Source organism: Passer domesticus, chromosome 1, assembly GCF_036417665.1.
Source record: "Passer domesticus isolate bPasDom1 chromosome 1, bPasDom1.hap1, whole genome shotgun sequence".
Classification (NCBI taxonomy): Eukaryota; Metazoa; Chordata; class Aves; order Passeriformes; family Passeridae; genus Passer; species Passer domesticus.
The window spans coordinates 96,211,438-96,236,207 of record NC_087474.1 but is presented as its reverse complement, the minus strand read 5'-3'; the positions used below and the strand labels follow the sequence as shown (position 1 = coordinate 96,236,207).

The 24,770-nt window shown below is 38.4% G+C and overlaps 1 protein-coding gene across 11 annotated transcripts in view; it reads left to right on the top strand.

Annotated features, from left to right (window-relative positions):
* MOCOS (molybdenum cofactor sulfurase) overlaps positions 1 to 22,424 on the top strand; it is a 261,142-nt gene extending 238,718 nt beyond the window's left edge. For 10 of the 11 annotated variants that reach the window (XM_064430118.1, XM_064430164.1, XM_064430139.1 and 7 more), the window contains 5 exons: positions 3,936 to 4,060; positions 4,654 to 4,759; positions 8,715 to 8,841; positions 11,051 to 11,155; positions 18,790 to 22,424. In XM_064430118.1, coding sequence (XP_064286188.1) covers positions 3,936 to 4,060; positions 4,654 to 4,759; positions 8,715 to 8,841; positions 11,051 to 11,155; positions 18,790 to 18,936 — 610 coding nt within the window. In that variant the 3' untranslated portion in view covers positions 18,937 to 22,424. Of the gene's footprint in view, positions 1 to 3,935; positions 4,061 to 4,653; positions 4,760 to 8,714; positions 8,842 to 11,050; positions 11,156 to 17,973; positions 18,088 to 18,789 lie in introns of those variants that run through there. The other variant, XM_064430129.1, reaches the window with a different exon arrangement.
* The last annotated feature ends 2,346 nt before the right edge of the window (positions 22,425 to 24,770 follow it).

Sequence of the window (24,770 nt, the reverse complement as noted above, 5' to 3'; positions counted from 1 at the left end):
AAAATTTTAAAACATAAAACAAGGAGTGGAAGGAAACTACAGTAAACTGAATTTGCCCTCTCTTGAATGAGTGAGATCTTTTTATTTACTTGCTCCAAGCATGAGAAAAGGAGAAGGTGTCCCCAGTTACCTCCAAATGTCAGCTGGGGTCTCAGCAGGGCTTGAATTCTGTTCCCGCATTTAATAGTGATGATGTTAGCAGCTTTGCCCATTTCATACTGCATAGATTTAAAATTGCTAGAAGCTTTTAAACAGCTTTCCATATTTACAACCCTTTTTAATTTTGTTTTGACCACCCATGTTGATCGGTGTCCCTTGAACCATCTTGACTACAGGTATGTAAGTTAAATAACATTAATTCTGATCAAGAGACATGTCACTTCAGTGAATATAACATTAGGAATAAAATTATATCCAATCCATAAACTTAAGTGTTTATTCATCATATTTTCTAAGAACTTCCTGCAGTCTCATTAAGTTTCTGAGTGGCAGTGTATCAAGTACCTTGCTAAAGTACATTTGCATTATCTACTATGTTTCTTTTCAATGAGTCTCTTGGTAAGTCCAACTAAAAGAGCCACTTAAAGATTTATGTCTCCCTTTCACTAGGTATACTAATTCTTTGTAACCCTCTAGATTTGCGTCTCTGAGTAACATATAAACAAACCACCAGAAGACGTGGCAATTTCCCCACGGAGCCATGCAGAAAACTATCTTCTCCTTCTTTTCTACTACCTATTCAGATGATAAAGAGGATCTTTTCCTCAGAAGTGTATTTTCCTCAGGTAGTGGAATCCACCCAAGAGTCATTTGTTTTAACCATCTGTCCCACTTCCCTTACTGTTGACTCATCCCTAGCCTCCCCATGGTAAGCCCATCTAGTACAGGCTATAAAACAGCCTGAGTTATCTTTCTCTCAGTGTGCATAAAATTTGTTGCCATACTGTTTATTGTAGCTTCTCTTTCATGTAACTGACTGTGTCATTTTTATTGTATCAAATTTGAAATTTTCATGGGAAACTTCTTAGTATTCTGTGGAGGAAGGAAAGAACAGAATGAACAAGAAAGGGGTTGTGAAAGCAAATTGCAAGGAGTGGACTGTGACTAGCAAATAAACAAGACAGGAAGTAAGGCAGGATGAGTGAACATTGATGAGGCTCTCAAACTGCTTGGAGACCCAATACCACTGATGCCAGTTTCTAGTGTTTCAGCAGAGAAGCCTCCAGGGCTGAAAATAATGAGAAAACCAGTGCTTTGCAAGAGGACAGGAGGTGATTTGTGGTCAGGGGTCTTTTCTGCAACATGTCTCAGGTGAGCAGTGGAGCCAATGTCTTTGTTAAAAGGCTTCTGTTTGAAAGAAATGCCTAGTGAATGTATTTTCTATGTATTAATTCTGTGCTCTGATGCTGTTATTTCATCCAGTTCTGTTGGCTTACTCTGAATTTAGACTGAGATAACTGAGAAAAGTACATGATGTAGGATCTGCAAGCAGTCATGTGAGGAAGTTTAATTTTGCAGCAGCCACAGAAGTTTAATGAGCCCAAATTTCCCTTCTGAAGCAATTCATCAGTGTTAGCCTTCATCCCAGCAGGGGCTGTCCATCAGCATGTGCTGCTCACATCAGAGGGATCTGGCTTTCTGGTACAATGTCCACCAGTGACATAAATGATGAAAGTAGAAGCTAATGTTGATAGGATTGATATTCTAGAAGATCCTTAATGCTCAAGGTTGGTGCTCTACTGAAATAAGCAGCGACACAACCTCCTCTTTGACAGGCTGCAATATCAAAGAGATCAAGGCAAGTGTAGCAGTGGTAGAAGACAAAGGTGTAGTTAAGAACAAGGTGAACTGAGCCTGTTGTATTATATCCCGTGGGATCAATATTCAGACTTCATCTGTCCTTGTATCTTGTTCTGTAAATTACCCTGCTGGAGGGACCAATTGTAACGCACTGAAGCTAAATGACATAATAGAAAGATGAGTGGGAAACTCAAGGCAAACAGCAAGTGAAATCAGAGAGAAATAGGCTCTCCTTTATAAATTGCCTGACATGTGCCAAATGAAATGTAATGCTGACAGATGTAAAGTCATACTCCACAAAAATAAACACAAGCAGAAAACAAGTAGAATTGAGCTACAACAGAATGACTTTGACTAAGACCTTGAAGAGATGATGGTACTTGCTCAGAAAATGGTCTGACAATAAGGGAAAGCAATTTGAAAACAGGCATTTTGGAATACAAAAACTACACGGTGGCATTTGATGAAATACCGAGAATGGTGTGAGTCTCTAACTCAGCCACTGTGACTCAAAACAATAAGTGTATAAAAAGAGGGCAATTTTTTTTCCTGATTCATACAGTATTAATTTCCAACAGGCTGCTGGAGACAATTGGCTCAGGAGAGATTTTAAACACCCCTAGAACCTCTGTGAAGGTGGAAAAAAATACTGGAGGAATTTGTTTCACCTGCACTATTTATCATGGAAGATTCATGTGTTCTCATTAACAGCCTTCTCCCTAACACAGTTCAGACTGTGAAATCTCATGGACACTCACCTTTTGGCCTCTTTCTTGACACGGTGCCTCCATCTCATACTCATACCAGCACACCATTCCAGTTCTAGGGCATCACTGGCTAGATGCAGCAGTGGTTAACATCTATCCAGTCTGAGTGGGGAGAGGGATGTAGAGCTGCACCATAATTCAAAATTCAGAACAAGCACTGAAGAGATACCAGATCTATGCAGGATTATAAAATCTCTTTGGTTTCACTTCTGCTGGCTTTGTACCTGTGAAATTCAGTTTAACCCGACAGAGCAGTTTGTAAAGCCAAGCCAATTTCCTCTCAATCCTGGGGTTTAACCCCTTTTGCTGTGAGTATCTGTTTTCTTCTTTCACAAAGCAGATGGTTTCCATGCAGATGAACTTCTTTGGCTGGGTAGGACATCAAGGTGAGCATAGGAACACAACTACTTCACTTTCCTTGCTACAGGAATCCTTCCTAGGTCAGCATAAGAAGTCACATTCCTCTTACATTTGAAGTTAGGTATCAGTCAAATCTCTTTATGTGGTCAGTAGAGAGTTGAACATTCCCACAGTGAGAGTCATCCTATCCTGAGGTCTAATATAGATGGGAACTACTTATGTCTTTCCATTATCTGTGTGTGAAACCCATACAACTGATTTAAAATAGATGTCTGGAATTTGGAAAATGGACATTGAGTTTACTCAGGGCTGAGGAATCTGATGTCAGACAGCATCAGTTTTCAGTGGACTTCTTGGATTGAGAGAGATGAATTCAAAGTCCTTCTAGGAAAGATTACATCCATATAAAGAAGGCAATTCTATTGCCAGCTTGCATAACTCACTAGACATTTTACAAGTAATGGAAATCATCTTTAGAGAGATACTTGGCCTCTGTTAGTGGAGCCATGTTTTAATGTGAAATGCCTGTACTAACATGATTTAAATTAGAGAACTAACATCACTGTACTGGATGGGATCATTAAAAGTTACACATGGCAGAGCAATCTTAAATTGAACTCAGATCATTCCTCTCTGTTTTTAGTAAAAAGTACAGACCAGAGTGTGACTATTTCACAATACTGTATTGCAATGCTCCTATATGGGCAACCACTTATTGTACTTCAGAGTCAGCATCTTCAGTGTTATGATTAATCCTTTATTCATATAGTAATTTTCTGTAGTAAACTAAATTAGATCTTGTGAAAGTCAGCTTCAAGAGGAAAGGAGTAAACTTGAGGAAATGAGGAGTTAGAGTCATGCAGAGCTTCATATCAGACATTCATCATACAGTATGGATTCTGTACTTCCTATTGAAGGAAACAGAATAAACATTTTCACAATTTGCGTTCTGTTTTTCAAATTAATGTTTGGGCAATCAAATTTAAACTTCCTCTCTTCTTGTAATAGGGTAAAAACGTATGACTGTGGAGAAAAAATTGCTGGCTGGCTCTCTACGTTTCTTGGTTGTCCATGTCGCTTGATAAGACAAAGTTCAGGTGTGAAAAGCAAGTCACATCAGAAAAATACAAAAGGTATGTTGTCATTCTTAAAACTATTTGTGATTCCTCATGCAAAAATCAGTCTCATGGACTTCATGAGTATATAGGTACCCTGATAAAGGCTGAAAGAGTTATCCAGTATAGATCTAGTCATTACGTTTATACCAAAATTGACTTGTTGATGCCCTTCTACTTGTTAAATTTGGTTAAAATGTACAGATGCACCAGTATGGGAGGGAAGTTATCATCATGACCATGATTTTGTCTGGAAACCATTTAGAAAAATTATTGTTAAGAATCATAATTTCATTACAAAAAATGAAATTTCATTACAAAATAATTGAAAGAATATTAAAAATGAATAGATATTGCTCTTGTAAAATATTTTATAAATTTGGTAAAATCTCACCACTGTCTCAGTTTCTAACTGCATTGCACCATGATCATTTGTAGGTTTGAGGGCATCCTTGGAATATTTCCTTAGTGCCTGGAACCAAATGAATAGACTAGTAATGAGAGAGAGTCAAAGCATGAGAATGAGTAAGAGGTCAAAGCAAAGATGAGGTGAAATTACTAATTTTTATGATAATTTTAGAATGTTGCATTGTTTTGGGGTTTTTTTTTAGGTCTGTCATCTGCTACAAACATCTCACTCTCTCTTGTGAATGAAGCACAATACCTCCTGATAAATGTAGCAAGCATTCTGCAGCTAAAAGAACACATTTCTGCAAGGTAAGATGCTTCTGTCTCCAAATGTCTCTTAGTGATCTTGGATTCCAGAATCTTGCCATATGATGCCAATATAGGTCTTTTATGTGGAAATTTAGAGATAGTTACTTTTCAACATTCAAAAAATATATAGCAACTAAACTGCTATAAATACTAATTATTTTATGATTTCTGAAAATTTGGATTAAATGCATAAGCATCATCTGTATACCAGTCATCTTTAGGAAAATTTAAATGAAATTTTTGTCAAATGATTTGGTGGAAAGATATTGAGAACCAGCCAACTTCTATTTGTCAGAAGAACAAGGATAAAGAGGTTTTCTCAACATAAATTGTCTGGCAGGTAAAAATATAAAGTCTGGCTGAACTATTCCTCTCCCATGGGATTTATTAAAATTTAGAGTGTATATGTACAACAGAAATACTTTGAAAGTATTTTCTGGACTGGAATAATTTTATTTCTTAATTTAATTTGGCTTTACTATACAAAAGTGGGAGATAGAAGCAGCAAATGAAACACTGAGTCAGTCCATAGTTCAAAGATAACAAACCCATTACCAAACAAATTTTTGTATACTGACTACAGGAAATTTTTGTTTCTTGAATATAAATAGGAAAGGTTCAAATTCCACAAAAAATCTTCCCTCAAGTCCTCCATTATATCTGTGCATCCCACACCCCCAGCATTTGTATCTGAGCCCTCTTTTCCTGTCTCTTAAAAGTTCTCTCTTTCTTCTTCCTGAAGTCATCTTCTCTTCTCTTAGTCACCCACCAAACACATCCCCTGCATTGAAAAGTCATTCTTTGAGTAGAAGAGAATATATGTATCGATATATCTGCAGGAGGATATGTATATAGCTTCAGGATTTAAATCCACTAACTGAATGAAGCATCACCAAGACCACTGGAGCTTGCATTGTCTGAGGATTTTTCTTCTTCAGGAGAAGACAGTTGGGCAATTTTAGACTATCGTGGCAAATATGTGTAGAAAAGGTTTGAAGCAGTCCATCTCTGTGTTTTGACTACCCTTTCTCAGTGATAATTAATGTCTTCTTTTGAGGCTTGACTGGCTGGGTTACATCTCCTTGGGAGGGCACTTCTTGCAGACATCCCTTACTCAGGATCGGCTTTTTCCATCATAAGACACAGGGTGGAACTTTCCGGATATGGGATTTGAGTGCAAAGATGGAGAGTAAGAAGCAGCAAGTGAGGACAGTGAGGACAAAGGAGAACAATGAACTTCAGTAAAACATTCAACATCAGATGATACACTGATTTTATGCCTAATATCTTCCAGCACAACCAGGCTTGTAATCTCCTTTTCCTCAGAGGAAGCTCCAGATGTGGCCAGAACTGTAATGGTCACTGAGAAGCATCTGGCTTCCCACTCTGCGGTGTGAGTTGGAAGTGTCCTCCCTTCCATGTGTTTTGCCATGCAGTGCCTTCTCTGGGTGCTGGAGAAATAAATTCAGATATACAGCATCCTCATTCTGCACTGTTACTAAATCATGGAGTATGAACTTTCCAAATATTGAACTATCCAATGTACTTTTAAGAACTGCACTTGTGGGTCTTTATTAAATATTTGAGGGTTTTTAGAAAGTGTTATTAAGCTTCTTGGCATTTGAGTTTGGTTTTGCTTAAATGAAACCTGCTAAATTTTACAAAGCAATTTCAATTCTCAGTTGAGTTTTTATAATTTCACTTTGTATGTTCCATAAGTAAAAACTAGTCTTCCAGTTTGCACTTGGCTCTTGAGAGGTGATCTAAAGCAGAAACAGCAATTCAATTAAAAATTAGAATCTAGTATACTGTTGGAGGGCTACAATGTACCTGCAGACATTTGTCTTTTGGTGTTTCCATTACAGGTCAATTCCATCCAAATCCCTATGGCCTGGCCTAATGCTCAAATATTCTTGTTAGAACAATAACCCTGAGGATATAAATATTAATTTTCCAGTTTGCCTATTAAATATTGGGAATGCATTCTTCATTGCAGAGACCACGGCTGTGAAAATCCAAAGCACCTGGGCTGACTTTGGCACGTTACACTGATTTTCAAAACAGGTCCATGTTGGGATTTGCAGGATGAAGGTACCTGCAACTCCATCGAACCAATGCATGTTTTGTGGGAGGAGGAATAATGGAAATTTACTCAGATACATGTTGCCAAGTAATTATAAGCACTTCTGAGGACTGGGGAGGTGCAAGAGTGGTGAGGTATTCTGGATGTGAGCCTGAGAAAGTTGAAGGTAGAGAGATCAGGGGCATTGCAGTTCTCGAGTTCAGCAGCAAGGGGTAGGTTAGGAGAAACTTGAAGTTTTTTTCAGCAGCTGTCTCAGGACACTGCAGGCCAGCTCTGAGGTTACTGGGCTTTTGATGATCCCAATGCAGGCCGGGGTGGCAGGCACTTAGATTTTGCAAAACACTGTCAAAACTAGAGGCTCCACAGCAGCCAAACTCCCAGAGCCCACAGCAAAGTTGGGAAGCACAGCAGCATAATTGGATGTGTTCACAAGTAACTGCTATTTTCCTTCTTGTTTGTATGAGCACTGGAATAATCTGCACTTCCTTTTGGCTCCCACCTCCTGCACTCATTACAAGTTGTGTCTCAGCCATGGGATTAACTGTGGGATTTTAAGGGAAAATCTGTAGCCTTGCAGCTTCCCATCCCACCTTCTACCCTCAGGCTGCTGGAGACCTTGTGAACACTGGGTTTTGATGGAGCTGGGCTTCTGTGGTCTGACTGAAAGTCTGCACAGGCAGTTTATCCTCATGCAGTTTTGTCTGCTAGAGCAGATCATCCAGACTGTTTAAAATAGAACCAAGCTCTTTTTTTTCACCTAGCAGGCCACCTCTGCCAAGACTGCTTGATGTGAAACTTTCCCTGTATTTTGATTTTGCATGTTTTTTCTCTAACTAAAATACATTTTAAACTGTATGTCCTTATTTTCTTTTTTTTTTTTTTCTTTTGGGACAGAAATGCCACTCTTCACTGCTTACCCACATTTCTGCCTCTGCTGTACAATGTCATATCCCTAAGTTGTCAGAGTACGGTTTATGGAGTATCAAAAATGGTTCATGTCCTTAACAGCTAATGCAAAAAGAAATGTTCTTCTCTACTAACTGTGGCACTGAGGGAATGCTCTGGCAACTTTTACAGTGTCTTTTTTTTTCTTTTTTCTGGTCTTGTTCAAGTTCTCCTTTAAAAGAAAAGTGAAGAATGGCAATTCAAAGATGCAGCAAGATTTCTGATATTTGTATGCAGTCTGATGCTCTTTCTGTCTCATATACATTCTCCACACTGACACAAATCTACACTTTGGCAGCTCAAATGCTTGTAAAGAGGAGGAGATATCACCACACAGAGATTAATTTTTTTTTAAAACACCTATCGTTTAGTGCAATCTGCTGCCTCCCAAAGGCAAATAATAATAATATGAGGGATATATTCTCTCATAAAATTATTTTACTGGCCTTTTTCACCTTCAGCAACTGCTGGTTTTGTCCCTTCTGACATTGCAGCATGTGCAGAATAAAATTTTATTTGCCTTTGGTTCTAGAAGCTTCTATTTTTACAATATTTAACAAGTCTAATGATTGCTAACTGAAAAGATCTTTTTACTTGTTACCATTAGTCTTACATATGATAACAAATTGGGAATTTTCTCATATGCATGGTTCACAATCACCTGTCTACATGTTTCCATACCTGCAGTTCCATGTTACACCTCTGAAGAAGCCACCTAGAGGGTTACATGTTATGGCTGAGAGGTTACAAACTCTAGTTGAGTACCTTGAGCCATTTCCATAGCCTTTGTAATAAAACTTGGTCCAGGTTATTTTGGAGAAGCGTTTGCTAATCACATGAGCCACCAGAGTCTTACAGCACAAACATCTAGTGCAAAATTAATTAATAATTTATTTTTTCTTTTGCTCTGTCAACTCTGTGAGACAGATTGAAGGAGCCATTGGAAATAGAGGAATTGATCCGACGTTTCCGTGCCAACATTGTCATCAGTGCACCAGAGTCCTTTGAAGAAGAGGAGTGGGCTGAGATTTCAATAGGTGCTCTGCAATTCCAGGTGTGACCTTTTCTCTCTTGTCCGTGCCCCAGTGTATCACAAAGCATTTTGATTCCTGGAGGCAAAACAATTTTTACAAGGCTTTGACTAGAATATGGGCAGCACACTTTGTGCAAGTGAAATTTATGAAGTGTGGAAATAAAAAAAATAAGTGATGTGTCCCATGACAAACGTACTTCAATAAATTTAAGAGGTTTTGCCATATTTCTCCACACTTCTATTGAATTGCATAATTCATAGTGTTTCTAATCTTTATCTATCTGAACTGAATAATAATCAGGTTTTTTGAGGCAAAATTTACAGCACATATTTAGCCAGCACATCAGCAGAGAATACTTGTTGCTGTTTAGCACAGTAGTCCAAATATAACCTCATGTTACTGCAAATCAAGAAACTGATGGCCAAAAGACTGGACATGAATGCAAGTGAACACTCATGGTCTATTGCCCTCTGTTGTATACATCTTATCCTAGTCTTCACTCAAGACATGTTTCTAATTCTTGCCTGGTAGGGTTTTTTGGTATGTTGTGCTTCATGTCACAGCTAACAACATAAAGTCTTATATACTGTAAGGAAAATGCTGAGGATTCAGACCTTGTTTGTAAATACATTCTTTCAAGAAAAACTCTTAACAAAGAATCTGTAAAAGCTACATTATACGTAAGGGATATGAACTATGAATTTGAAGATGATTTGCCTAGGATGTGAAAGTGGCTTAGTCACTGTTTTCTTAGAGATTATAATTTAAGTGTGAATGACAGGAGTACCAAGGTCAAATCTAGAAGATGTGATTGATTAGTCAGCATGCTGCGAGAAACTTTTTCAGCAAGGGTGGAAAATATTGCTTGTCTGGTCTCTTCTTATGTGCACTTTGATCAGTAAGTTGCAATGTAAGTTAGAGAAAATTGAGGAAAAATTCCTATAAGTAAGAAATGGGGAACAAAAAGGACAAAATCCATAGTGTCTGGCTTGTTGGAGGCTGGAGTTACACTGGGAGTTCAGCTGAGGATCCTGCTGATAAGTTACTGTAAAACTACAAAATAAAAGGCATTCCTATTTCTGGCATTGATATACTTTAGGAATATAAGGCAAAAATAGAAAGGCTTATGTAACTTGCTTTGTCTTTTCTCATCTCTGCTAGGTCCTTTTTCAGATACTGATGTAATAACACTAGAAATTATGCTAATGCTTCTTTATGCCACAAAAATGGTAGAAGCTGTTGGACCAAGTAAAGCATGGAAAAAATATTTCCTTCTCTGTCTTGTTGTTCTTTTAATTAAAAAAATAGAGCTGTAGAAAATAATTTTCTGAAAGAGCTGATGTTTGGTGTTGATGATTATGCTGAAGAGTTATACAAGCAGTCTAGATACATCTCAAAAACCTGAAATATCACTTCAGATCAGCACATAAAATATTTGAAGTGTACAGTTTAATTATTTGCCCTATTTGAAATTTATGGCACTTTTTACAAAAGTGGAATGTGTACTGTAAGACGTAATTTCTGTAATGTACAGCTTTGGTAAAGTTAGGGATGCAGTGTTAAATGAAAGTGCAATATGTCATCCTTCTCCATTTTAAAGCTCTAAGAAGAAATTTGTTGCATGGTTGTTTGTTATGGTTTTTTTTTCCTCTAAAAACATACTTTAGTTCAAACAACAATTAGCTTTAAGAACAACTACATATGATGTTAACATCATGTGTAATAGATGATAGAGAATGAATTCTTTCTTCTGATTAGGTAAACTTGTATATTTAAATATTTTACATTCTGAGTATTTAAAAGTACCATGCATATAAGAAATATATTTTGTATTTCCCAGTCCCGAGAAAATCCTCCTTGAGTTATATTCTGAGGCATTGGCTTAATTTTGTATTCAGTTCTTTGGGCAAGGAGCCCTGCTAACCGACAGAAAAAGTGAAGCCATCAGGAAATACAAGTATTTTGTCTGGTATTCTCAGATTCTGTCTCTGAGAAAGTTTTTCTTAAAAAAATTAAAAAGTGAATTAAAAATTCAGTGAGACTTTTGCGAGTAGACTAACTACATTAGGTGAACAGACTTGACCTTTTACATAATGAAAGCTTGAAAAGCCACAGAAAAGGTATGCAAAAGGTATGTGTTTAATATATTATGATGGTCGGAAGCTTGTACTGTTCCACGCTGTACTGCTTTGATAAACAGCCATGAATTTTCTTTAACTAAAATTTCAGGTTGTGGGTCCATGTAGCAGATGTCAAATAATCTGCATTGATCAACAGTCTGGGGAACGAAACAAAGAAATTCTACAGTCCCTGTCTGCTGCCAGAGGTAGAAAGGTCAGTACAGTACTTCAAAATAGCTGTAATGAAAGATGTAGTGACTTTATTGCATGGGTAGTGAAATATCTGCTGAGCGAATATTCAGTTAAGTTGTTACCATTTGGATTTTTTTCTGCAGAAAGAGGATGCTCTTACAACCCAGATATGGCACTGTTTATTTCTATAAAATGCTCAGTACATTTTTTTATTCAGAAATGGACTATTAATATGCATTATTTTTAACTGTGCTTGCTTTTATTACAGTGTGTTTATTTTGGTCTTAAAAGCACAAGTTGATGCACTGATGTCTTTTAAGAAAAGAAATATGCTGAAAAATCCAAAAGTGTTTGAAATTGTATAGTTGGCATGTAAGAGTAAACTTTATTCTTACTCTGAGAAATTAGCAGGAAAAATAGAGCAGATGTGATTATAGTCAAAGTGGAAAGTAATTGCTTAGGAAAGTGACCTGAAAGTAAGTGTGAAATGCAGGTGTTTTATTTGAGGTCCTGCTTCCTTAGATTATGTTGCTTCTTGGAATTCAGAGTGCTCAGATGATGGCTAGACAGTTCGGCATCCCAAAGGCTCCACAAATCTCCTCACACGTATTTATTTAGCTGAAATCCTTATTCAAAATTCATTGCTTCCTGTTGGTTAAGCTGCTGTTGTTGAAGTGTCTCAGGCAGTCGGAGCTCGGAGCCTTGCCAGTACCCGCCAAACAGCAGAGACGGGGCACAGCACCGGCGCAGAACAATAACAAATAGGCTGCAAATCATTCAACCAGACCATGCACAAACAACTTACAAATACTGCATTCTATGTTTGGACAAAAAAAAAAAAAAAAAAAATTGATTCGTCTCAGTGACTCATTAAGCAGACAAAGGGCTTTCTTTTTGTTGGCTGTTATCCTTGGTGAATAGCTCCTCTGGCTCCGTGTCGGAGCCAGCCCTGTGCAGTGAGCAGGGCTGGCTGTCGAGGCACAGCTTCCCACTGACCTGAGGTGACTTAGGCTTGCACAGCAGACTCTGCTCCAGGTCACCACAGCACATGAGCCTTTGTGAGATGAGCTCCTGGCCATGGTGGGTAGCCTGAGGACAGGGACCCTTTCCCAATAATGGTGAGCCACAGCTGTGGCATCTGGGACACTTCAGAGCACATTTGGACACTTGGGACGGGGATGCTCCCTGCTGCCACATGAGGTGTAGTGCACAGAGGACTTTTTCTGCCCATATGGGTTTTAGTGGATTATGACTTGAAACCTCTGCAAAAAGCACTCTGTACTCAGTGAGAAAATGGCAACAAAACCTTACTCAGGATGCAGATTCTCAAGAGAGACACATCATCTTCTGCATGTTTCCCACAGCAAAGATGAGCTCCTGTCTCATTCTGATTAACTCAACAATGAAGAGATTTTCTTGATGCACTGCTAGAACCAAGTGGCTCATTCAAACAGGACTAAGGCAAAGAGAGCAATCCAGCCTGTCGAGAAGGATCTGGCGCCTGATAAAAGCTGCACTGCAAGACAAGTCAGGTGCTGCTGATCACGGCGGGGCAGCGCTCTCTCTGCCTCAGCTGCGCCGATGTTCACGCTGCAAAGACACTGGCATTCAGCCTTTTTTGGTTTCTCCCAGCCTTTTGCCAGCACTGCTGGTGGATGGGGTCTTGTGAGCATGTCCTGCTCTGCATGAGGGCGAGTCCTCTGGCTTAGCTCACAATTGAAAAGGGAGAGTTTGAGCTGGTAGCTTTGGCTAGTCTGGTCTGAGAACATCTCCAAGCCCATTCCTCCTGCAGGTCGCCTCTGTGGTGATGGGCACCAGCTGATTATCAGTGAGCAGCACCCAGAAAGGACTATGGCATTTCTAGTGTGCTCAGCAGACCTAACAGAGGATGCTGATCCAAATCTTACACAGCTCACAGTGGGGAGAGAGAAAGAACATCAAGTTCATGTGACTGTGTTAAATCGCGGAGCTAATCCTTTGGTGACTCATATCTCTACCATGTGCTTTTCTGCTAAGGAGTCAACTAATAGACTTAATTTTCTTTTATTTTTTTAAATCAGATGCAGATTCAGTGAAGGAATTCAGCAGTGTTTGCTCCCATCTGTCAATAATCTGATACAAACTACAAAAAAAAATAACTACTGCAGAAAAATAAGATTTAAGATAGTTTCCCAGGTTTTTGGAAAACTGCTGTAGCAAGTTGATTGCCAAAACATTAAATATACTGCAGATAGAAAAGAGACTCAGGTGTCAATATTTACCATTTTATTTTGGTTTTTCCAAGAATGCCAACCTGAAAAAATTACATTGAAATTTATCAAACAAGTAGCCAAATAGCAGCACTGCCAATGAACTTCAATAATGAGCTAAATAACGTAAGGCTGGTAGGAGGTAGTTCAATATTTATTTCCAAAATCCTGTTTTTCTCCATTCCTCTGAGACTCAGAGAACCTGATGCTTCAAATTGAAAGATGGAGCCTTTGCATAGATGGATTGCAGCTGAAAATCAGAAGCAGCTACTGTAACTAGTCACCCAAGCAATTTACATCCTTCCAGATAAATGCAAAGCATGGTGCTGAAGCCTTGCCAGCTGCTTTTTATTAAACCTTTTATGTCATTGTTTGACACAAAATGTGAACACCTCTATAAAGTGAACTTGAGCTCTGCAGAAACACTCATAAAGGATTCCTTCTGTAATTTTTGACTGGAAAGGAAAGATGAGCTCTCCTCGTATGACAGAGTGCTCTCTGTTACTGCAGGAGATTAGGAAAGACTAGATAACTCCATTAAGGAAATGGCCACATGCTGTTTCACATGCCTCACCACCTGACACAAAACACACATGGGTGGAAAAGGGAGAACACAGCATTCCTGCCTCTCTTTGGTGTTTTGCAGATGCCGTTTAGCACTAATGACAGCGGAAGCCCTGTGGGTAGATTTGCAGCAGTGCTATAAACTGGGGCTTGCTGGCAAGGTAGCAAAGGGAATTTTTGCATTAGCAGTCTGCCCTGGTCTAAATGTATGGATAGCAGTACATCAAGGGAAATCCATTATGTTTGCACATGCCTTCATACACTAAAAAGCTTGTGTTTTTTTCTGGGGCCTGTTGATACTCCTTTATGTATCTCATTGTGCCTTGGGAGAGCTTCTTTTCATGCAGAATTAGATGCCATGCCTTTGGATTGTTTAGTGAAATGTTAGCAAGGATAGCAAATTACCTCTTATATCTGATGCATCATTATCATTATTTTCATAGTAACACAGGGCTTTACACCATGCAATGATTTTCATTCAAATATCTGGAACATTTGAGAACAGTGATTGTTGTAATTAATAGGCCTCTGAAATAATATGATTCTCTTTTCTCATCGGTGACTGAACTGGAAAATGTATTTAGTTAAGGTAGAGCAAAAGAATATCAGTTCTTAAGGAAACATTCTACAGTCCAGATATTTTCAACAGAACAATGTGGGGTTTCATTATCACCATCTTAAAATTTTACCATTTTCCAATATAAAAAATCAGTATGTCAGAAGTGAGTACTTCCTCTCTCCTATTTTGTAAGGCTTTGCATTCTACTAAATCTAAAGCTAATAAAACATTGTTACATAAAAACTCCATTTTAATAATTTCATGTCCCAGATCTTTGGATGAGAGGGAGTTTGTTATTGTATGAACAAATGATCAGACCTGGACAGGTAAATTTATCTGCTGGAATATGGCAGCTGAGACGCAAAGTCCAGAACTCATCCATCCAAAGCTAAGTATGAGCATGCAGTATGATTTATGTGCTTGTTACACATTCTAGTAGGGTATTTCTCTACCAGGCTCCAGTCTGTGTTACCTGGTTCTTTAGGAGTTTTAACTCAAAGACATCTCACCTCAGACTTTTGTCAGATGAAGCCCCTCTCGTTTCTGTCTTGCAGAAGGGGATAGTGTACACAGGGTATTTGTCAGTGAATTTCTGAGCAGAGCATGTTACTGTTGATGCAGTAAATGAACTTGAAACAACATGCAAGAATGACAGCATTTCATAGCTCCTCCTTTAAGTGAGTGTGATGACTATCATATGATTCACTGTTGGCAAGAATATGTATGTTTTTCTATTTCTCCCAGCAGTGAAGTGGTCTACTTTTTCCTAATCAAGAAGCTTTAAGTTTTTTGTTCCTGTAACATTTTACAGTAATGGGAAAAGTCTCAACTGACAGATAAAGCCATGGTGCTCACGGTCCTGCACTCCCTGCCCAGTTCTTGGTGTGTTCTGGGAAGATTATGTGCAGAATAAAATGTCCTTGAAGTCAGGAAAAGGTAGCAGGCAGAGATTATGAGGTTCACTGTAATAACTCTGTGAGCTGTAATCTCTGCATCTGAAAGCCTCATTTTTCATCAGCAATGTGAGGATTTCTACGTTTTATCTTTCTCTTGAAAGAGAGCTGAAGTGGCAGATGCAGCTTTTGTGGCTGCTTAACAGGGGGGTGTGTGTGTGTGATTGCTGTTATCAGTTCTTGCTGAGTCATTATTTGCAATTATTGAAAAAAATAGGGAAATTTCCTTAAAAGATGTTAAATCTATTTCTGGCAATTACAGGCTAAATTTTGGTTTTAAGAATATTCACAAAAAAAAAAAAAAAAAAAAAAAAGGAAAAGAAAAGAAAAAAAGAGGTCGACAGATCTGAGCAGGCATTACTGCTAAAATATGTACACCATCAGTGTATCATCACCTTGGAAACTCCTTAGGCATTACTCACTGAAAAAACCACTGAGACTTGAGATGCCCAGTCAGAGAAATAAAATACTAAGGACCAGTATTAAAACAGTATTTGAGAACTCCTGAAAAAAAGATGCATTAAGACATGCATTTTCTTAAATAATTCTGAATGTTTTAAGGTGCATTAAAAAAAAAATCCTGCTAAATTATTTTCAATAACAAAACTTGGTAAATTAAGTTCTTCACAGTGAACAATCTACCCAGATTTATTTTAGTCTCATTTGAAGATATATCAAGATGACAATACAGTAAATATAAATAAAAACTTCTCATGCATCAAATAAGCTCATTTATATGGATGAGTTAAAAAATTCCTTCCTGTGTGAAATGTGGTGTAGCATGAACTGGTATTCATTTTACAATATTTGTTTTATAATGTCCTGATTTTTTAAAATAACAAAATCATGGCAACTGTCATTTTTGCACTAGGGTATAGGAGGTGAATCCAGCTTATCAACCACAAAGCTGAAAAACACATCACTTATGCCAATAGCGAAACTTGTCAACAAATGAGAGAAAAGCAAAAATGGAAAAACAAGACTATGTACTTTAATATTTTTAATGAAACAGTTACTGACACCACTAGAGCGTGATGGTTGGTCCAACAGAGTCCCTGTGCTAGAGAGCTGGGATGTTACAGTGCTGCAGCCATTCGTCAGCTTAGAACGTTGTCCACAGGGTTGTGCCCTGTGTCCATCAATACAGCCACTTGTACCCAAAAAGTGCCAGCAGTAGGATCTCGGGTTTCCTGTGGTCAGGATGACCCCAAGAGTCCTTTTTCCCAGGCCGATAGTTGAAGAAGGAGTAGGAATTCCTTGGTGGTTCCCAATGTTGTTTATTTTCTCTTATCTAATACATTCTTTTCCTGACCCACAGAGGTCTGTCTTGCAGGTCTGTCCAAGGCATACTGCCCACCCTCAGGCTGGTGCCAACATTTTATACTAAAAACTACGTGTACTTTATTTACCATTATTTTCCAATACCTCTCATCTCTGTTAGACTGTCTACTTCTACCCTAAACCAATCCAAAAGTGCCAACATCACACAGAAAATGGAAGCTAGGAAGAAGAAGGAAGAAGGGCAAGAAAACACCCAAATCCCTCCATCTTGCCTCCTAGACCCCTATTCTAAAAATCCCCAAAATTCCACTTTTCATCCTGTGATAAATTCATTATCATTCTACTTAATCTTCTGTGACTTGTAACTCTTCATACAAGGTTGGTAATTTGCTCCATGGGTTATATAAAAAACCCAAGTGTCTTTGGCTTCCTGCCAAGATCTCTGAGCCCCCTACCAGGGGCTTGAGCCATCCAGGGCACCCAGAGGGATGTCCTGGGTTCCAACAGCAGGATAGGCCTGAGAGGTCCAGCTCTTGCCCTCTATATGTCACATGCCAGTGAGATGAAGGAATAGCAGAGGTAGCCAAAAATACCTATGCTTAGGGCCATTTTTCTCATTGATATTTAGGATTACAAATGAAGCAGAAAGACCCAAATTGATGGTCTGAGGCCATGTTTGGATAGATCTCTGCTTTACAGCATCTCTCTTACTTGGGAGTAGATCTCAAACTTACCTCTCATAAATTCTTCAAAGACTAAGAGCTGTTCTCTGTTACCCCATTACTTCATCTATTTTTTCTTTATTGCAATCCCTTTTACCTACTATTTTTTTTAACCTGCTCTAAATGTAATTCACTCAATTTCAGGATCATTGATCTGAACAATGGCAGTAAATGTAATCAGGAAATAGAAAAAGATAATAGAATTTTGTATTTGGGTTGCTTATTTATTTACTTTGTAATGACTTGTACATTTTGGCTGTAGTCTACCAAATCAAAATGCTTTTTAAACCTGTAAGAAGAGACAAAAAATTAATATTGGGTTTCCAAGGTCCTCAGTTTAAAGAGCAAAGACTTCCTGAAGTCTAAAAATCTGTTGTCAATTTAACATGGTCTTTACTGTTCCTTTTTTATTTCCTACTTTACATATTTTTTGATTAACTATTATCTAATTCTTTGGAAAATATTGTCATGTGATGACAAATCTTTTTCTTGCGTGTTTCTAAATTCTCCAGTGCTGGAAAACAAAACCACAGAACCACACCAGTCTCTTCCTGTGACATTTCCAGATCAGACCCACAACTGTAACACTCAACTGCTTGAGATCAAGACCTCACATAAGAATGCAGGCACTCAGTTCAGGTCTTTGGTGTCTGTGAAGGTTGCATGGTCAGTGGGCAAAGTGGATATTCCATTTTTCTTTTCTATATTACTCAGTATCCCAAAGAGATATTCTAAGTATTTCTAAGATTTATGCAGGATGGATTCACAGATAATGACTTAACAAGTGAGAACAACAATAAAACAAACTTGCTGAATATTTTCTGTAAAACATACTAGAATATGCATAAAAAAACAAATGAAGGGAAACTCACAGAGGCTAGGCAGAATAAAGTTCTGTTAACAGAGCGCATAATTCATGGTAGGAGATGCAAGACTTCTTTACTGTTGGAACATACCAGTGTTCCCATGCTGTAGAGCCTTTGTTTGTGACAATACATTAACTGCATTTGTCAAGGAGGCAGAGCAGACATTAAATAACATGATTGTAAGGGAGTGTGAATTACATATATGATACTATGGAGCTCATGATGAAATACTGTGTTATTTATCCACTTAAGCTATTCTTCTTGAATAGCATGGCATTAGCTTCTGTTTACCAGTCTATTGTAATTAATGAGTTAAGAATGTTCTTAATTACATGTACATAGTGCACACCTCCTTATTCTTAAAGCAATATATTTCTTCTAAACATATCTGGGTTGTGAGATCCTCTATAGAATTGATTACTCTAACATGCATTGCATCTTAAATATTTTGCTTTTTTTCAGACAAACTTTGGCATATACCTGATGAACCAGCCCTTGTGCTCATCCTTTTCAGATACTTTATCAGTTGGGTCTCAAGTACTTCCAGTGCTGAAGGAGAATACAGAAATTCAGCCTCCGATATCCAGTGAAGAAAAATGTTCAGGATAGATTCTCTGGTGGAGATGAAATTTTTAAGCAACTACAGGGAAAAGTCAGTAGTCAGTTACACACACAAAAAAGAAAAAGCTTCCACTCATTTGCTACGGGTAATTTTCTGTTTGCTGTAAATGTTATCAGATGGCAAAACTGTTGATAATTACAGCTCACCTACATGTTTTTGCTTGTGATTAGGTTGCAGCAGCCATAATTCTATTTTGCACAATTGCTTCAGGATGCAACAGGTTTGATCAAGTCTTACTGGTGGATGACTCCCAAAACAAGCCCAACTTTGTTGTCAGAAAGCCACATCTCAGTGAAGGAAAGTAAACACAATAATACACTACTTCCTTCTGCTTTGTCAAAACCCCAATTAGGATAGGATGCAAGACATATTTTAGAAACAATGTGGGTGGGAAGAAAGCAGTGGAAGAGTGGCATGAGAGTAGCAGTGCATTCAGCTTCTCCAAAAGAAAACTGAAGGTGATGTGTAGACAGTGTGAAAGCAATGGAAAAGAGGGAATTTTTGAGAAGTCTGTCTCCCCCTTTGGAAGTAGTGTGTGAGAACACCACCACGGCACAAAGATAATGAGGATTCATTTGCAAGACACATTGCCTGTGAAGGAATTTCATCCATTTGTTCTCAATGTCTTTCTCTTCCATTTGTTACTTTTCCCTCTGATTTATTTTATGTGATGTCTTCCCTGGGATTTTTAATGTAATGGTGTTCCTGCCTATAGAAGGGGAGTTGGAACTAAATGGTCTTTAAGGACCCTTCCACCCCAAGCCATTTCATGACTCTATGAGTTCCACACTCTTGTTTCCTTATACATTTGTGGATGCTGACACGTTATTTCTAATTAGAGATGTTTCAAGTAATTGAAAACTGCAGTCATTTTCTATACAAACTTTGTTTATCCTCAGCAATCTTTAATGGCGACTTGAGGGAACTCTTGAGTTTAAATGCTTCTCTATCACAAACAGGTCAAAGCATTCTTTTTTCTTACCCTTTGTTCATTTCATAATGCCCGTCTTAAATGGCTGTTTGCACCTCCTAAAAAAGACTCATGCTTTCTGATTTATGAGAGCAAATGTCTGAAACCTTAGTCTGAAGTATCAATTATTGTGAAAATTACAAAGAAATAAATAAAGGAAGACACAGAGCAGAAAAGAAAACCCACATGGAAAGCTGATGTAAATCAAGACTGAATACATTGAGGCCAGGTATTTTATGCCCCTCAACATGTGTCCAGCTAGCTATGGGATGATTTCATGCTTCCAGAAAGTCCTTCTGGAAGAGAAAATTCTCCTAGACTGGCTGCTCTATTGCCATCTGGGAAGTGAAATTTTGACCCCACTAAAAGCACCGTCAAAACTCTCATCCAATATGATTTAGGCGCAATTTTGGCTCCAGCTGTGTGAAAGTGCTTCTGGCTGAAGCAATCCTTGAGTTGTTTGAGCATATCCCCGGAGGGAGGCAGGCGGCTTTGCGAAAAAGTTGGTCAGACAGTCATTCTGAAAGGAGAACGTCTACCACAGAGCAGCAGAGAATGGGAAAAAGGAAGCTCATCACCCAGTGCACAAATCAGAATTCAAAAATGCTCTTTCTTCTTTCTATCTTTCCTTTTTTTTCCTTTTATTTTTTTCTAATGTATGGTTTCTTTTTCCCTTTGTTCTTTTGAAGAACTGGTTTTACTCACTTCAGCTGGAACAGTTTCTCAGCAGAGCTTTGTAATGGAAATGAGAAGAAACATTGTCTGTTTCTTACAATCTGCCATAAAATACATGGGAAGAGAGAGGTTTTTCATATGTATGTAAACTGAAAATCAGTTTTGAGAGTTGTACCTTCCACTTCAGAGCCCAAGGTCTGCTCCTTGATGCCTGCTTTGAAAAGCAGGGAGTTTTCTCTCTAATAGTCAGTTATCTGAGGTTGTAATGAGGTTTTTTTAAAACCTTGAAAAGCAGTTTCCTGGTATCTAAATCTCTTAACTGCTTCACTTTCTGTTATGCAGAGCATTGCTTTGTTGGGTAGAAAGCCAGCATAGCTCTGGCAGATTTAATATTAAGAGATCTGTTGTATGCTGACCTTCAGTGATCTCTGGTGTTCTGATCTGTCCTCTTCACCTCACCACTGTGTCATTTGTTTAAAATGGCAGAAGTTAGAAAAGGAAATTGAAAGCAACCTCAAAAAGCTCTGTTTCACTCGTTATTGCATTTAGTACAAAATAAGTCACTTTGGTACACAGTAGCTTGACAATGAATTCACAAATGACAATTTGTGAATATCCATAATGCAATGTATGATAACTATGGATGAGAGGATTTGAACTTTAAAAATGTCATGCTTGGTCATTTTGACCTATTATTTACAGTCAATTACACATTCTCTCTGCTGTGGCTTGGTAATATTAGATCAAGAATAATTTTGCCATTTTACAGGGGGGAAAGATTTTCTCTGATGTATGAACATAGTCATTAGTATTGTCTGTGCATTTCCCAGAAGGAACATCCTTGTGGTACAGTGGTAGGAAATGTCACAACGCTTCAGACTGATGGAAGATGTATAAGGAATCTATCAGCTAAATAAAAGATAATATTTCCCTTCTAGTAAGTGGAGTGTTCCTGCCAGTACTGATATGTCTTTCCATCGATGAAGACAAATTCTTCTCAGTGATAAAACTCTGTGGAAAATCTCGAAATGCAAAAAGTCACTTTTAAATGGCATGCACTGTAAGTTTGCAGAAAGAACAACCCTCCCATAATGTGAAAAAATAATTCAGTGGAAGAAGAAATTTAGCATACTGCAATGCCTAAGACTGCACATACAAAAGGGGCATAAACACTTTGAAACACTGTATTAAAAATTTTTATGTTCTATAAGGGTTTATTTCTTAACTTTCCAAGTATAGGGAAAATGAGACAACTTCGTATGAATGTAGGCTCTTTGATCTAAATACCCCAATTACTGCCAAATTAAATCTTTTAATAATTAAATAATAATTGCAGATATATGTTTGCCTTATATGGATAATAAATGCACTTAATATAGTATTTCCAGACTGCTATATATAAAAAGTCCTCTATATCTTTGAAAACCAAATGCTTATTTACTTGAAGTTAATTATTCAGACATATTGCATTCTCTGTGAGACTTAGCCCCTTCTCAAATCTCAAGGTAAAAATGGTGATTGTTACAAGTTCTAATAATAGCCAGGAGGCTGAAATCACAAAACAGAAATCGGTATTTTTAGGAGAAGTTTTCTGATACACTAAGATATTTCAGATTAGTTTATGATTTGTATACTTTCAATGGTGTCCTTCAAAGTATACTACAAATCTTAGGTCATCTTTCTGTCAAAATTACATCCAAATCAAAATAAAAGACTGCATAAAAATATGATTATTCTCCATAAATTGTAGCGATTATGCTATGCAAATCTCTTTCATCTGGTTTTTAACTTCCTTGGAAATTCAACCAATAAAATATATATTGTGTTTGATGTGTCTGCTGATGATGGTTGCATTCCCAACCTTCAAGCTCATGAGGTGCTCAGTTCTGCCTGGAGGCACGGCTGGGCAAATGGATGACGTGGCTCAGGACTGAAAGGATGTCTCATTGCTGCTAGGATTCACAGGTGAGGTGTTCCCTCCGTCTGTGTGTGTAGCCATGTCCCAGTCAGCTGCACACTCAGGCCCTGCACAAAATGAACTCATAATCACTGGTTTCCTTTAACATGTGTACAGTCAGTCCTGTTGAATCCACCTCTATTATCCAGTGGTTGGAGCTTTCACCAAGGGTGGGAGAAGAGATGCTTTGTTTCTCTCTCCTTTTCCTGGAGGGATCCAACACTGTTTTTGCTCACTGTCTAACCTGTCAGTCAGTAGGGAAGACCAAATAGGAGTTGGTGTGTGTAGGAATCTCAGGGAAGGCTTGTCCCTCCCTTCTCCTGGAGTTTATGTGGAAATGATCTGTGACTCACAGGGCCAACAAGAGACAGACATGAGCGCAGTGAGGCAGCATCTGCACGTGACTTCGAGCTACTTGTTCATGCATTTTTTAATTCAGTGAGTGTGGGAGGGGAAGAAGAGCAGAACTCTGTAACACAACAGGTAGGTCATTCCCATGGAAGTGAAATATGGGTACATCCCTGTTTCTCCATTATACATCTGTCATGAGGCAACTGCTAGGGGAAATCATAGGCATAGCCCCCAGAGAGGGGAGGAGAAGGCAGAGTGCTCCTTTCCACTGGGCATTTTGAGACTGTGTTTGCAGAGGCAGCCTTGTCTCCTTCCTCTGGCCACCAGTGTGTAAGTAAAAGCTGGAACTTCATCAAGACTAGAAAAGAACCTCCCAGTGTGTTTTGAAATAAGCCATTAGGGGGAATATGTGTTTGAGTCATCAAAAGATGAACTCAAAATGTGCCTACATTTCTGACTTCTTGGCAGGTGTGCCAGTGGCAAGGCCAGAGTATACAAGAAAAAATGTGGGAGAGAAAGAAAAGTGTCATTTTCTATAGTCAAAGTTTAAGAGAAAGTTGTGATGCACATGCTTTCATCACCCAGTTTGTGATTTTTTTTTTCCCAGAAAATAAAGGATGTAAGTCCTTTAGGCCCGTAAATCACAATCTGAGAATTTGGAGTAAGTCATTGACAGAGAGGTGCCTCTAAAGCAAGGCGCCATTTAAGAGGCTTCTTTTCCCTCCTTTTCATGCCAACCAGTTTGCTTTGCTAGTCACTTGGTGAGGTGATGGTTGTGGGTCCTTTCCATTGCAAAAGAAAATAGGCAGTTTTCCTGCATGGGGAGTGAGGTGACTCACTCAGGACTATGGACAGGGAGAGATGTTAGGGAAGTTTGAAATGGGGCATCTTTGAGCATCACTGTCATGGGCAGAGTACATAAGGAACCTCCTTAATAATCCTAGAAATATGTGTTACAGAAAAAGTTATTATTTTTTCTGCTGGTGCCATGAAATCATCCTCTAAGGATGATACTCAATAATTGTTCCACTGGGGAACAGATCATTGCAAAGGCAGGATGGGAAAAGGAGAGAAACAAAAAAATTGCATGTTGTGGCATTTGCCACTCAGAATACCCTCCAAGTAAGACAAAATGTGAGAAATCAGGGAATTTGATCTAGTACATCAGTTTCATGGCATATTTGAAAGGATATGGATCTCAAATGTAAAGCCCTTTCATTTGCGTGGCTCATACATAGCCTATAACTAAGTACATTTCTGTCTTAAACCAAATTTCTTCTGTGAGCTAATCTCTTCCAAACTTGCAACCAAAACTTCTCAACACACTTCAAATATGGAACTCAACATCAGCTTCTCCTAGATAACCAGTACAGTTATCAGAATTACCATATTTGAGTCCCTTTCATGCTTTTTGCTGGCTTTCGGAGTCAAGTGTCCCATCTGAATTAAAGCACTCTGGCCAGGATTGTTAATGCAGAGATGATTCCTCAGTCCAGAAGTGAAATCAGCTTTTGATTTCTAAAAGGGCTGTTTTCCATGAGGCTGTGTTTTAAAAGCCAGCAGTGATCTAATATCTAGTCTGTTGTTTCCTGGTACTTATGATAGATGAATCAGATAAAGCTGTTGAAAAGTTTGTGAGTTATTCTTTCCAGAAGCTAGAAGACTACAGAAAACTATAAGACTGCAAGAAGGCCCTGCACTGCTGAACCCATTCTACAAATGGAGATGAGCCTCTGCAGTATCCATCATTCATGGATGTAATTCCTGTGAGTCATGTATTAAATATTTGTAATTTCACTGGTTTAGCCAAATGCTTTCAATTATTTCTTATCCTTGGAGCCTTTACATTTCCTGTCAAAGTTTCTCCC